Genomic DNA, 16,134 nt, shown 5'->3' with positions numbered 1-16,134 from the left:
ATGGCACTTATTTCCAAGAAGCAAGGGGCTGCTTTTTGATGAGTTCTGAAGTGCTTTTATCCCCTAGCTGCCTGCAGTTCTTTTAGTGATAGAGTTCTGAAATGCCAGTATCACTATTCTTTTCCAGTATTGGGTGTGTTTCAAAGACACATTAATGATCTCAATGTTATAAAATGCTTTAGGACCTTTTTTTTTCACATGAAAGGCACTTTCTCTGGCTGTTTATACAAGTTATAATTAGGTTAGTTAGCTGCTTTTATGTACACACAGCCATTCCATCATCTTCCACCTCCTCTCTGACTTTTGGAGTTAAGGTTTTATTTTCTCTTAATTGACCTTCATCTTAATTAGATTTCTGAAAGTCCAATCATGGAATACACAGAAAATATTTATGCTTCCATTGTGTGAACATCAAAGTGGCCTGCACTGCAGATGGTCCCCATGATCAAAGCCAGCCGCCTGGGCCCTTTTATTATTAGTGCAATTAGTCTGACATTGCTCCTTTTTGACTGTCCCCAAAGTGTAACTTAGAAAAGAATAAAATACCGATAATCAGGACTTTTGTGAACCTGTGAGGTTTTGCTAGTGACACGTGAGCCACAGGAGATTATGGATAGAATCTTAAGGTTTTAAAAAAAGACCTCATAACACGGAGATCTACTCTAGCAAACTTAGTCAGACCTCCAGTAAACGTTTACTCAATGAGCAGGTAAAAGACTCACAGGCAAACTCTGCCCTCTTAACATTTCTACAAGCTTTGCAATGACATCAGTTACAATCAAGAAGTATATTCAAATAACAGTTTCCTTTGGAATCACCTTTTTACCAACATTTCATAAGCTATGTTTATTATACATTAAAACAACTGGCCATTGCTCCTCATGCCCTATTCAAACAATTTATTCTGCTTAAGTGTAATCACACTAAGGAGATGAAGTCTCCAAGATTACATTAGAGAACCAGGTCTGCCTAGCAAAACTCGTGAATACTGACAAATATCTGCTATCACTTTTGCCACTTCATGTAAGCCTGCCTACTGTGGAAATGTCCCATTATTTAAATTTACTCTTTTTGCTTTTCAAAACACAGGATTTGGAATTAGGTCAGAGAATCCGGGTGGCTTAGATAATTAATGGCGAAAGAGGTTATTGTCATGAAAGAGACCCTGAACAGCACTGGAAAAAAATCCCAGTGCTGACTATCTCCTACTAGCATTTTATGGAATCCTTTCTTCAGTGACCAACAGGCATTTGTGACAGTGCACTGAGAAGCTAGAGCAGGAAACCAGAGAGACAAAGCTCACAAGCTGGATTCTACAGTCTCCCCTTTTCATTTCTCTTGATAATTCTCCTCCCTACTTGGTCTGTGCTATTGCACATAACCATCTGACACCTGAAATCTGTTTTCTGAATGGTAGGAGGTCCTGGAGTTCACAGAAGCTAAAATTATTGACCTGAAATCTCTTCAATTAAGTAAGCCTAGTAAAATATTGGACAATAGGCACCATTTCTGGTTTCTGGTATCTTACTTACAGGATAGCTGCTCGTTTCTCCCAGATCCCAGCCCTAAGGACAGATATCCTTTTAGTACAGTGTCTGTGTGCACTCCCTCAATTTCAGTTCTCACAGTGCATTAAAAGCAGATCTACTCATGGGTTTGTCTCTTCCAAGTGTCCAGTATACTGAACACAATATCTAGTGCATAGTAAATGTCTAATAAATACAGCCTATTAATTTTATTTTAACTCATCCTACACTGGACTCTTGTCCTATACCTGGAGAAATTCTTCTCACAACCTACCCCCACTGTGAATCTTTCACCCTCACCTCAATGACCAGCTAATGGCTTTCTGCCTTCCCACAGCTATCTCTCCAACTATGTTCTCATTGTCATTTGTTACAATCTCTTTTCCTCTGCTTGTCACCCTTTGAACTCAGCTCTGCTGCCACCCTGGTGTCCAGAGATAACCAACCCACCATAGTTGTTAAGAGGCATGAGATGCTGGCATTTCTAAAGCTCCCCCTTACCTTTGAAAGCTATTATTTTAGAGGAAGCAGAGGTTACTACTAGAGAATGCACAGTTGGGACTGGAGACATCTGTTTTCTCCAGGTGATACAAATGCATTTTAACTGGACTCTTTCAGGGCTTTGATTCAAAAATCACCTGCTGAGGAAATTTTTGTAAAATAGCTGCTCAATATGGAACCAGCTGGCACCTTCCCTAGCTATTCATAGCTTCATCTTTCCATTCCCCATGCCAGCCTTTAGTTTATTCTTATATTTGGGAGAGTATCAGTAAAGATACATTCTAATGTTTATTATCTCTTATGGGATCTTGAGAGGAAATATTCATTAAGAATCTGGAGTTACTGTAGTCTTCAACCATAACTTTGCAATATGAACAAGAACCATCACTTTTATGAGTGACTTCAGAGTGCCAAGATTATGCTAAAGATTTTGTATGTCTCACTGTAATCATCACAGCGCCAGAGGCCAGCTAAGTGGGGCGGCATGTTGGACTGGAACCTACGCCAGACAGCAGGAATATTTACTTTATCACTGACATTGTTGAGTATTGCTGATCGATGGTGATTTTTTAAAAAGACAGTTTTTAGTTATTTCCATTACTGTTTCTAAATTCTCTATGGACAATGTCATTCCTGTTGCCCGCATTCTTTGCTCCCACCCCATCGGTCCACCACTGCACACTCATCCTGGGAGACAACTGGACCATCCCCACACAGAGAGGCCAAACACAGAGCTCAGAGCATGTGAGCATTTTCTGCCACAAAATCAAAGACCTAGTGAGTAGCAGAATTAAGACTCTAACCCAGATCTAACTCCAAAGTCTTCTTTCCTTCACTGACACAATATGATAATAGCAATGAAAAGAATGCATGTAATTACTTTAGGTATTAAACATGCTTTCGTATCTGTGATTTTATCTGATTCTTACATCAAACCTGAAGGATAGGTAGGAAGGTATCACCACCTACATTCATTCACAGGTCAGAGGCACCAAGACCTTAGTGTGCCACCTCCAGGAGGCATCCACCTAAGTGGCCTAGGCAGAAACAGCCCTCATCTCCTGATTCCAAATGTGAGTTTATATGCACTATGTCCATGCATGTTGTGCCATTTTATTGTCTGAAACAGCAGAATTAGGTAACATTGACCTTTTAAGCTACCAGCGTGCCTCTGTAAATGATATTTTTCCTTAGCAGGAATTCACTCACATGGAAGCACAGAGAGGATCAGAGCATGAACTTCATAGAGATGGGTTCAAATCTAGACCCCTTCAAATGCTGGTTATGTTAATTTAGACAAGTTACTAGCCCTCTGTAGGCCTGTCTTCTCATTTATAAAACGGGTTAATAATCCTTACCTCCTAAGTGGCTATTATTTGGATGAAAAGACTATGTAAAGCTTAGTATAGGGCTGACATATGGTAAATGCTTGCAACCTAAATTCATTATTAAGAATTTTGTTACTTAAACTATTATTCCTCATATTAGGAACAGCAAAGAAATGATATTTTGCTTGCTAGACCACTGTCATTGTTATCTTAATTGACAGTCTTGTTATGGGTGGTGTAAGAAGAGTGCCCTCTTTAATATTTTCAGAACCCATAATTTTGAAATAATAAAAACTGGAAGAATTATTTAACAACTGTATGCTATTCCAAAGTCACATAAAGAATAACAGTGGATCTCCATGCAGCATTATTATTATCACAGTTTTTTTTTATAACCATATTTTGAGCAAGGACAGCTATTCTTTTAACTACAATGGGCATGTCACAATATGATCTGTAATATTTTTTTAGCCTCACCAATGTAGAATTTATCACAAATGAATTTTGAAATGTTCATTCCAATAAGCCATGAACAAATAGACCTGCACCACTGTGTCGTTTGAGAAATATTGGAAACAACAAGCTCTTCATGCATTTATCATCACCTGTAAATTTTCACCAATATGAGAAAGTTCCTAAATTTTCAATGAGAGAAGCAAGCATTTCACGTTTGACGCTGAATGGCACTATCCTGCTGCCCCTGTAGAGTTAATGTATTTAAGTCCAGTTTACTTCCACCTTTCCCATGCTGGCATTGCTGAGGAGTTCACAAATAGCTTGCTACTTAACTCTGCAGGTTCTGAACACAGTTGCCCTCATCCTTAGAAGTCAAAGTGGTGAGAGGTAGAGTTTGTGTGGCCAACTTCCCTTCCCGATTATGGCAGCCCCGGACTGGGACAGGCATGCCCACAGGCAAGTGGGAAAGGGAGAGCCCAAGGAAGACTTCAGTGTGGAAAAGTAGAGGAGAAGCTCTGGTCCCCCACTGGACGCCTAGTCCCAAAAGGAAGACGGGGAAGAGCAAAGCCAAACACACCTACTTTGTTACTCCCCAGATTTTTAGTCAGAAAAACCATTTCTTCCCCCTCGTTCCTGGAGCAAGGAGGTATACTAAATAAGCCCCTGCCACATGGGAGGAAAATCCAGAGCGAAGAAGGATTCTCCCACAAGGCTGTGGGTCTGAGGCCTGTATTCCTGGTCTCCTGGTGCAGAGACTGGGAGGCTCCACCAGGGCATTATTAGGTTGAGGTGCTACAGCAATGAGTGCCCAGGTGGAGGAGGTGAAATGTGTGGAGTCTGACCCAAGTTTAGGGCTGGTCGAACACAGTAGTACTCATCATTAAGGATTTGTCAGTGATAAGCACATGGCTCCAGAAACTCACAAACTAGTTAAAACTCATTTCACAATTTGAGCAATTGACCAAAACAATAGAATCATAAGCAAGGTTATTTTCTCCAGCCAACATGGTACAGATTGATGAGTCATTGGCAGCTTAAGAACCTAATACACTTGACCTTTGAACAATGCAGAGGTTAGGGGCACCAGTCCCTATGCAGTCAAAAATCCATGTATAGCTCTGGCTGGTGTGGCTCTACATTGAGTACTGGCCTGTGAACCAAAGGCCCAGTCAGACCACATGCCTGGGTTGTGGGCCAAGTCTCCAGTAGGGGGCACACGAGAAGCAACCACACATTGATGTTTCTGTCCCTCTCTTTCTCACTCCTTTCCCCTCTCTAAAAATAAATTTAAAAAACATTTTTAAAAAATCCATGTATAACTTTTGGCTTTCCCAGAACTTAAGTACTAATAGCCTACTGTTGACCAGAAGTCTTACCGATCATATAAATGGTCAATTAACACATATTTTATATGTTGCACATACTATATAATATATTCTTATGATAAAGTAAGCTAGAGAAAAGAAAAGGTTAAAACACTTATAGTATTTATTTTTGAAAAACAGATATAAATGAAGTTGAAACCTATATTGCTCGAGGGTCAACTAACTCAACAGTGAAGAGGTGAGGACAGGAAACTAATATTCATTCAGTGTATTCCTGCTGATCACCTTTTTTTCTTCTTATGCATCTTATCTCAGTGGATGGCATCACCTAGAGGTTTAAGCCAGAAACTTGCTTGTTATCTGTTATTTTTGACATGCCTCCTTTTCTGCCTCACCCTTCACATCTAGTCTTATCAATTCTGAAGCTCCGTATCTCTCAATCTCAAATCCCTCCATTTTCTTCCAGTCCCTTTATCATAAACCAAGTATAGGCTCTCTCTGGAATCCTTCAGCAATCTCCACCTGGACTGCCTCTTCTCCAGTTCCAACATTTCATAGATGAGAAAATTGAGGCCATATGACTCTAGACAAAGTACTAAATGCTAATGAGGAAGGAAAACAGGAGACTGAGCCTAGCTTTAAGCTTGGGTTTATCAAACTTCAAATCCAAACTTTTCAATATTCTATTGGATGTTTTATCCCCACAAACACTTCCTCTACCCACACCACCGCCCCAGTTATTGTATTATTCTTTGAACTAATGTGCTCCAATGCTCTATGTAACCAATCATGGAATGAATGAATTTAAATGGAACCCCTTAGTGCTCATTTAAAACTAAGCCCTTGTTTTGAAAGATAAGAAAGAAAAGGCTCAGACTGGTGTAGATGCTTGCCTAGCCCACAGTTCTGTTTAAGAGAAGAATCAAAATCAAACCTCATGTTTCAATTTCTGACTGCTAATCCTAATTCCTAATCCATGAGATGAATAAATGAGCTGCAATTTTGAAATCTAACAATTGAAGGGTTAAATAAGTAATGGATATGAAAATACATTTGGATCATAACGAAACAAACTGGCCATTTGTAAAGAATGGGCAGTTTTGACTAGAACTGGAATTTTTTTAATAGCTGGAAGGAATCATTAAAGTATATAGTTCCCTCATTACATTGGTAATAAAACCAAGGCTCAGAAAGATAAAGTGTGTGATGGAAGGTCCACACAAGCAAATTGAAATTAAATTCCAGGACTCCTAGTTTCCAACCCAGGGTTCTTTCCACTCATCATGTTGCCTTTTTGTGCCTATACAAAAATGAGCAGATAATTCTAAAGCAACAAAACAACAACCATCACTCACTCTGGCACGTCTCCTTACACGCAGGCTGGTGGTGTTTATCCAAATGTGCTTTAACTCCTCTTCGCTGACAATGATTTAAAGATGTCCAAGCTCATGTAAAAATGAAATGGGAGAGAAAATTGCAGACTAACTAGATGTTTTCGTACATCTTTGCTAACTAAGGTCAGAGTCTTCTCTAGGCAGAAAACTTGAAAAATAGTTTCTGAGTATAAAGAAAACTCAGAAATAAGTGAGCTGAACCAGGCACCAAAGAGATTTAAATAAATTTTATATACTAGAAATCACTTTACAATTTTCCTTAAATAAACTTTTTTCTCTGCAAAGTCTACATATTGTTTGGGTCTCCTTGTTTTATGTGCCTGCAGCCAAGTTGCCATTTCTGGCAAATAAGTTTTGGTCAAAAAAAAATTCTTTTTTTCCCTAAAGGTCCATAACCTTGTCAAACACAGTATCATCAAGCCAGGAGCTCACATCTACCAACCTTACTCCATCACGTGGATCTGTAGACACTTGTTCCACCCTCCATAGGATTGTTTGAAAGAATCACTCAAAGAAACAGAGAACAGACTGGTGGTTGCCAGAGGGTATGGGGGGCATAGAGGCTCCGTGGAAACAGTGAAGGGATTGAGAAGTACAGGTTGGTAGTTACAAAATTGTCATGAGGATGTAAAGTAGAGTATAGGAAAGATAGCCAATACTATTGTAGTCACTATGTATGATGTCAGGTGGGCACTAGAAATACTGGTGAGAACACTTTGTAAAGAATATGATTGTCTAACCACCATGCTGCACACCTGAAACTAATACAAAATAATATTGAATATTGAACATAAAAAAGAGTGGTAAAGAGTAAAGGAGAATAAACTTATATATATATATATATATATATATGTATATATATATATATATATATATATATATATATATATATATATAATCATGACAAAGTAGAATGTCAGATATGTTTTGTACAGTTTTGTGGGCCGGTGGTAGGCAGGCAGAATCAAGGGCACAACTTCCAGAGACAGTAGAAGGATGATATACCAGGAAGGCCTCTATGTACCAACACAGACTTCATAGTGCACCTTCCCACATAGAAGCAATGGTTTGCCTGGGCCATAGCACTAAGGAAACACAGAAAAGAAAAATATGCTTTAGTAATCATATAATGCTACTTTGTTTGTTTTTCTGAATTCCTGAAAAAATACTAGGCTAAGCTTGGGTTTGAGGAACTTTAGACCTGTGTTATTTTCATTAGACCCTTACTGTCATCTCAACTGGTAACAATCACCGTGATGATAATGATGATGATGAAAAAGATAAATGCTCTAATCATACATTAAAATCCCAGGTCCTTTAGTATCACTACCTAATTTATGAAAATAAAAAAATATGCACATATAAGCCACGCTGGAAATAACTGATGGTGTATTGGAAAGAAAAAGAAATCCTAGATTCTCTTTCCATAAAGCCTCGTTAAGTGTCCCAGTTAAGTACACCAAATCTGTGGCTTCATTAATCACCTCTTGTTTTTAGTTGGTTTTCTAGTGATCAGTCCCTTTCAGCTGATCATAAATTCATGTAAATGGAGCTTTAAGACTGTTTCTTTCCAGCACCTCTCCAATCAGAGTCTCCTTTCCAAATTCTCCTTGCGTGGGAATGCTGGAGTGCCCTCTGACTGCCATGCAAACCATGTGCCTGTCCTTCCCACAGATCCCCCCACTATCACGGAATCCAAGAGTAATGAAGCCACCACAGGGCGACAAGCTTCACTCAAATGTGAGGCCTCCGCAGTGCCTGCGCCTGACTTTGAATGGTACCGGGATGACACCAGGTACGTATGTGCGAAATTTGCTGTGCCCAATTGCTCTGATAGGTGGTCTTCAGGGCACCACTAGGAGCCCCAATGACAGAAATAAACCTAGCTATAATTACATAGGCCTATCCCCTAGACTCTTTCTTCTCAACGTCCTTTTTCAAGTGCTTTCAGGACGATAATACTTAAGCTGAAGCTTCAAAATACTCAGGTTACATGCAGAAGTGAGATAGGCGGTTCAGTGGATAGTTTCCACCTGCATGTCTTTCTTGCTTATGGTAGAAGTCAAGCCCAAGGAAACTCATCCACCTCTGGAGTCTCCTCTGTGGATGGACGCAGATTCATAATATGGGGTTGCACCATTGACATGAGGGATGAGCATGGAACAACAAACTCTAACCACTTCCTTTCTCTTCTTTTCCGCCAATATAATAAAAATGGAATTACTATGCCAGATCTTCATCGGTGTTTCTTTTCACTCTTCTGTTTTTGAACTCTTAGGATAAACAGTGCCAATGGCCTTGAGATTAAGAGCACCGAGGGCCAGTCCTCCCTGACAGTGACCAATGTCACTGAGGAGCACTATGGCAACTATACCTGCGTGGCTGCCAACAAGCTGGGGGTCACCAATGCCAGCCTAGTCCTTTTCAGTAAGTATGCCAATGCAGGCCCAGTTTGGGAGCATCTGGTTGATCACATTCTGCCATGGAAAGCTTAAAAATTATTATTTATTAAAGGTAAATTTATATAAAATTCAGCCTACGGTCACTGAAACAAAAATACAGGTAGGTTCTCAATCCCTATGCATAAGGCAAGTTTACACATGGAATAACTTCTCTCTCTCTATTCCCTGGTTTACTTTTGATAGTTGTCTTGTTCTCATCAGTTTGTTTGTCTGTCTGTTGTTTCTATGCCTTTTGGGTGAATGTCTCTTTGAGAAGCAGAGGGGACTGTACCATCCTAGAATGTGGATGAGAGTTAAAAAAGGGCAGTGACGAGAGGGATTAACTGATTAATATGTAGTGAGGATGGATGAGGAGCTGGGCGAAAAGAGAGGCTGGAAAAAGAAAGCGTATTATTAACAACACACGAGGAAAGATGGAACGAAGGATTAAAATATGAAATCTAAAGGAGGAAAAATGGTTGCCGAAAGGAAACCGTTGGTTGACAGCAGGAAACATTGTCTGGTGTATTTTTAGAAGAGAGATGCCCTAGTAGGAGAGAGGGGTATTTCTGAAGACCGGCAAAGAACCTAAAGGCAGACCCAGGAGGGACCAGTCGTGGTAAGTTTTTGATGTTAGCGGGGCAGCCCACCTTGGTGCCTTGCTCTGTAGCAGCCCGTTACAGTCAGGTATCTGGCCTCCTGCCCTGCCAGCTGGGAGCTCTGTGCATAGCAGCAAATGCTCCCTGAGAAACAGAAGTATGACAGGTGAGATCCTGAAAGATGGTAACCTGCGAAATACAGGTGTGTTTATAAGAACAAGTGAAACACACAAAAATGTTAGCACGTGCTAGGCCAGAAAGTTCATTTGGACTAAAAAAGAAAGTCCAAAGGATTTATTATTATTATTTTAGAATAACAAGCCACTAGGAGGGTTTTTTTTTTTTGTACACAGGTTCAACTGAAAAATCTAGAGATACTACGGCCAGGAGTGATGCCTCCATCTTAACTTTATATAGTTTACAGGAGACTTTAAGGGGAAAAAATGACTTTTAGAAGAAAAATCAATTTAAGTGATAGCTCTCTTGAAATATAGTATTAAAGTCACTTTAAAATGGCTCAAAGTCCAACTCTACTTATAAGAAACAACCACGAAATATTCTCATTCATAACTTCCATTAACTGCAGTCTATAAGGGTTTGATAAGATACATCTACACAAATGCTACATCTATATAAAGTTTAAAATTCATAGCCCTGTTTACTTATCTTTGAAGACCAAATATCAGTGTTCTTTATTTCAGATATAGACATCAGTATCTCAAGACACTTGAGAAGACATTCGTTAAGAAATGTAGTTGCCCGTTTCATTCCTGACTTTGGGAATTTCATAAATGAGAGCAGGGGGAGAAACAGCCTCAACGATGAATTTGAGGTTCTGAAAAGTCTAGCGTGACCTGGTTCAATAAAACAATGTATACTTAACAGGAAGTGTTATAGGGTTTGGAAAAGAGAAAATTGGGTGATTGGATTAGAGAAGGATTAGAACAAGTATAAATTTGCATTAAAGTACCTTTTCTTTCCATCCCACTCAGATGCACTAATGATATATTTCAAGTAATTAATAAATGACAGCTATAGACAGAGAGGGGGGGAGAAGGGAGGAAGGATGGCGTACATGAGGAGGACAGAAAGAGGCTGGGTCAAAGGTGATGAAGAGACTGCTAGTCTGGGGTTGGTGATGAAAGGTATCTCAAGCCTCATAATAACATTTTCCTAAACACAAAAGTCCACTTAAAGGACTTTTCAAATTAAGCAAAGTTAAGAAATGTCCAGCAAAATGACAAGAATCTGACAGAATTCCTATTGGTATACTGGGAATCAAGGAATTGAACAAGTATGTCATAATCAGATTGCCCTTGACAACTCCACAGAAGTCACCCTCAGTTCCCTTGGTGAGATGTGCTCAGTGCTCTGATAAACCACGTACTGCTTCCCATTGAGCTGCACTGCCCTCTGCAGAGCAGCCCTCTCAGGTACCCGCCCTGAAGGGAGCAGCAGGCAAAGGCAGCATGAGCATCGGCATTCGGTTTTGCATTGATTTCCCACATTATGGGAAAGTTAGGAGGTATAACAAGAAGAACAGAACAAGAAAATTCATTAGGCTCTGAGGGGAAAAGAAGCTTTTAAAATGGCCTAAAATTTGTGATTTGACTGCCCTATTTCCTAGACCCAAGGCCTAAGTATAAACATTTGAAGGGGGGAGTTCTCTCTGCTTCTTATGTACAGGAATTACCTCCACCATGCCCACTCCACCACCACCATTTAGGTTTCCCAGGTGCATTGTTACTACAGCTTTCACAGGAGAATCCTTGGGAATGCGGCTCTATGGCAGCCTGTTTCACGCGGAGTGGCGTGGGTGGGGGGGCGGGGACAGACCAGAGAGGGGAGGAGGGTGGGAGCAAGGGAAGGAGGGAGAGAAGAGAAGGAAAACAATTCATCTGTGAACAGACTGCCCACCACTTAGATTCAGAGGAGGCAGAGGGTTTAATGGGGAGAAGGAAGGCACTATTGGTGGTACTTTTACACAGAGCAGGGTCAGGAGAAAAGTGCTCTGGAGGGATGGCTGTGGCTGGTCCCCCTGACAGAGAGCGCAGTGTAGGCAGCGGGGTGCTCTGCTGACCCAGCCATTCCAGAGCAGATGAGGCAGCTGGTGAGCTGCTGCCAGCGAGAGGCAGCAGCAAAGTAGGCACCAGCGCCAGAGTCCTTGTAGAGTTTATGATTATCCATCTTCATGGGTGCATCAGCACATTTTCGGTGTCCAGTGCAGTGACTTTGTGCTGACTTTTTATGCAGTGTCAATTTGCAGTCACTGACACATAGTGCCCTCCACCACACACATATGTATACTTCTCCATTCTGTATTCAAATATTGCTCTCCAAAGGGATCAAAACAATGGACTAGAATGCAATAATACACTGTATTCATAGGAACTTTTTCCTAAGCCAATGGAAGCATTTCTTTCTTATATGTCTTGTTCTCTACACATTCTAGCATTCTATTTGTCAAGGATCCATACTACCTCAGGCTATAGATCCAACTAATGCCTTTTATATATTTTTCTATATCCTTGGCAAAGCATTCCATTATATAATTTTTCTGAACACATAATCTATTGGTACAGTGTGTACGGGCAAGGAGTCAACTCCTTAGTCTTTATCAGATGGGGGAATGTGCATCACCTGTGTGAGGACTCAGTCTTCTGATAATGCCATGAGCAGTTTCATTGTCAGTGTGTGTAACATAATCAGTTCCATATTTCCACAGTGATGATTGTGATGCACCCATAAAGGAGCCCTATCTTGCTTCAGTGCTTACATTGAGTTACTTTTAAAGAAATAGATAGTGAGGAAGAATAATGATTTTAATATCATTACTTATCAGCTGAGTACTTACAAGGTACTCTGCACATGTGCCGAACACTTAACATACACGATCTCATTTAATCATCAGGACAACCCTATTGGGTACTCATATTTCTCCACTATGCAAAGAAGTTATGTTACTAAGTACAACTAAGTAAGGCTGCTGGGACTTAAATTCATGACATCTGCTTCCAGAGTCCAGGCTCTAGATCAATGTGTCACTAGATTTGTGTCCATGGGGAAGCGTTAGGAGATGTCTCTTTTGCCGTTTGGAGGTGAGGAGACATCTAATTTATTTCTTCGTCTTTCATTTAATGAGGTCTTTCCACCACCATCATAGTTCTTCCCACCCAGGAGCACTACACACACCACATCCCAATTTCATTTCTGGTAACCGCTCCCCCCGCCTCCACTCCGCAGCCTGGAAAAACTGCTGGCTTTTCTTTAGCACATTGGGATTCTGAACTGATAATTCATCCCAGTGGCCAGCACTTGACCCTTGAGGGGAATAGCCCCACATGTTAAGGAAGGACCGTCTCACTGACCAATATGTGGGTTGGTGAGGGACTGTACTACAATTTTGAGGCTGTTGAGTACAAAAAAAGTCAAAAGTACAAAGAAATCTATACTGGGTCATACCACATCAGTGTGTGGGAGGTTTCTAAATTTTTTTCTTTAATTTTAAAAGATTATTAACTTGTAAAGCTATGCTTGATTAAATTTCAAGTACTACCTCAGCAGCCCATCCCTGGAGAGAGCCCTCAGAATGAGTGCATCCTCTGCTTCTTCAGAAACCATTTTAAGTTATTATCCCAATGCTAGTTAAGATGAAGCAAAGCCTCTTAATAAGCTACTTCTGCATGCCACATAATAAAACAGTTTGAGCAGCTATTTGAACACTGACCCACATGTAATTTGAAAGACTGGCTGTAAACTACTTATAAAGGTTCTCTGTGGATACGATAGAAGATAGCTGGAAAACTAGTTTTAGTTTTAAGAACAGGGATTGAATATGCTGACTTCCAGAAAGACCATTGAACATCTGCAATACCCACTGAAAATTTTTTAAACATCGTATCACAGTTAATAAATTATGTATACACACCCAGGCACACCTCCATTTCCTCAACTCCAGCTTTTGTCACTTAGGTGCTTTTAATGGAGAGGGTTTTCTTGTGACATGAAAAGGCCCATATAACTATTTCTCATGGTGTTCTAGCAGAATCCGTTAATAATACCCCATACCCCCATCTGGCAGACAAGAAACTGAAGCTCAGAGTCAAGGGAGTTACTAAGAGCCCCACAATATAGCACTGGGGTCAACCTGAGAGTTCTGTTACTAAAACCTCCCAATCAGTTGCTAAGCTAGGTTGACCTCATCAAGGACAAGCATACCTTGTAGATATTGCACGTTCACTTCCAACCACTGCAATAAAGCAAGTATTGCAATAAAGTGAGATGTAATCTTTTATGTTGGTGGAGGATCTTGCTTTCAATTTGTGAAACACATATCTATGAAGAGCAATAAAGTGAGTACAATAAAACAAGGTAGGCCTGTATTAGCAGCCAAAAGGCAAAGCACAGAGCACCAAGGTCCCTGCCCTTCCTGACTTTCTAATATTAAAATTGGAGAATTTCTTTTTCATTTATAAGCGACATTTACTTTACTGTAGAGGAGCTCACAAACACTGGTATGGACTATGAAATACAGCAGAATGAGGTGGAAGAATAAGGATTAAAAGCTGATCTAAGGAATGGTAAGGATGGAATTAAGAGAATGAGAATGACTAATGGGGCATCATAGGGCTAAGATGATGATAATAGGGTGGGGCTTAGATGATATTAACAAGCTGGGAAACAGCCGAAAAGGCCATGAAAGGAGTGTGGGTGAGATGGTTCAGCAATACAAACGGTCTCGTAGAAATGAGGGAAGGGTGCATTTACCAGCTGTGAACAGTGTGATGACAAACTATTAAGCAGAGTTACTTTAACAGTCTAAATAGTAATAGTAATAATAGAAATAAAATACAGTAGATAGAACATAATATAGGACCACGGTCTCCAACTGCTGCATAATGGCTGAAAGCAGTTTAGCTATTTATTTTCAAAGCTGGAAACTTAACGCCAAATAACAAGTGGAGGTTTAAGCCATTTTTCTACTTGACACTTGTGTAACTAAGACACAATCGTTCACTGTGCTGTTATTGACCTGTTCCATCGTNATGAGGGAAGGGTGCATTTACCAGCTGTGAACAGTGTGATGACAAACTATTAAGCAGAGTTATTTTAACAGTCTAAATAGTAATAGTAATAATAGAAATAAAATGCAGTAGATAGAACATAATATAGGACCACGGTCTCCAACTGCTACATAATGGCTGAAAGCAGTTTAGCTATTTATTTTCAAAGCTGGAAACTTAACGCCAAATAACAAGTGGAGGTTTAAGCCATTTTTCTACTTGACACTTGTGTAACTAAGACACAATCGTTCACTGTGCTGTTATTGACCTGTTCCATCGTAATGCACTTAGGAAACTTTGGCATTTAAGCTACAATTTTCGGCTGATTTAGAGAAAAAGCCCACTCTGCAAGGAGACTGAGTTTTCTGTGTCCAGATTACTGAGTGCCCGAATTCCAGGCAAAATCTACTCTTTAAAGCTTATGACAAAAAATGGCATGAAGGCTAAATTTGAATATGTACATATGCTTTTGTCTTTATGGTTTTGATATTTGTTGATTTTCACTTATCATCCGTCTTCAATTAACCAAGCTGCTAAGAGGAATGTAGAATAGTGTGTGCTAATTATATTACATTACAGAGTCTGGGGGTAGTAAGTAAAGCATCCTATCCCTAATACACCATTCTACCTTCCTGAAAGAGCCTCAGAAGAAGATTTAGAGTTAAACCTGGGGTTTTGGTGAGGTATCTAGAGAATACCTTCAATCCTGAGCTTTGTCAGCATGCACAATTTATGCTCAGTAGCTTAGGGATGGATGGGACTGTGAGAGACAACATAAATTAAGACCCAGGCATTTGAAGGAAAAACACTGCTTATTACTCAGTAGCAAATGCATCATCAAGCAAATTTGGTTGATCAAATTTCAGGAGAGATTATATTACTACAAGAGGGTGAGATTAAGGAAAAGACTAAAAATAAAATTATATCCTGACAAGAAACTTATTACCTCAGCATCATTCTTGCATGAATATCAGTAATGTGGAAGCAAAAGCCTGAGGGAAAAGTTGAATTAGTATTTCCCAAAATAAACTTTCCAGATGCTTAGCTAAAGCTGACATGACCCCGAGCACTAAGGGAGAGGAAAGGCATCCTTAGCTACCATAGAGGTCCATCTGTTATGAGTCAAAGAGATCACAACCAGGATCAAAATGCATGACCTGAACGTGATTACTACCACTTTAAATACCTGCAACCATAATCCTCCAAAAAGTCTGTAATTCTGGTAGTGGGTTTTTCCACTGAAAGGTGGATCCCTGTTTCTAGGCTTATCACATAAGGATGTTGTTCCCTACTCTTGCTAAATTTTTTCAAAAGGCTTTGGATTTTGTGTTACTAATAGCTCTCTAATATTTTCGTGTTGGTAGGAAGAACAGACAAACACTTTATGGAAGAGACAGGCATTCAAATTCATCTGTTTTATAATGGTCTGAGCAGCTAAACATGAGTAAGGTCTATGCGTATATATGTATATATATATAAACTCTCCATGATGCTTACTTAT

The 16,134-nt window shown here is 39.9% G+C and overlaps 1 protein-coding gene across 3 annotated transcripts in view; it reads left to right on the top strand.

Annotated features, from left to right (window-relative positions):
- Nucleotides 1-16,134, top strand: part of LSAMP (limbic system associated membrane protein) — a 630,861-nt gene that overhangs the window by 590,760 nt on the left and 23,967 nt on the right. For all 3 annotated transcript variants that reach the window (XM_037045538.1, XM_037045540.1, XM_037045541.1), the window contains exons 5-6: nucleotides 8,205-8,325; nucleotides 8,809-8,957. In XM_037045538.1, coding sequence (XP_036901433.1) covers nucleotides 8,205-8,325; nucleotides 8,809-8,957 — 270 coding nt within the window. The remainder of the gene's footprint in view (nucleotides 1-8,204; nucleotides 8,326-8,808; nucleotides 8,958-16,134) is intronic.

This window comes from Sturnira hondurensis, unplaced genomic scaffold (assembly GCF_014824575.4).
Source record: "Sturnira hondurensis isolate 20B ecotype Veracruz unplaced genomic scaffold, ASM1482457v3 Scaffold0004338, whole genome shotgun sequence".
Lineage (NCBI taxonomy): Eukaryota > Metazoa > Chordata > Mammalia > Chiroptera > Phyllostomidae > Sturnira > Sturnira hondurensis.
Note: the sequence above shows the minus strand (reverse complement) of the source record. Positions and strands in the feature narration are given on the sequence as shown.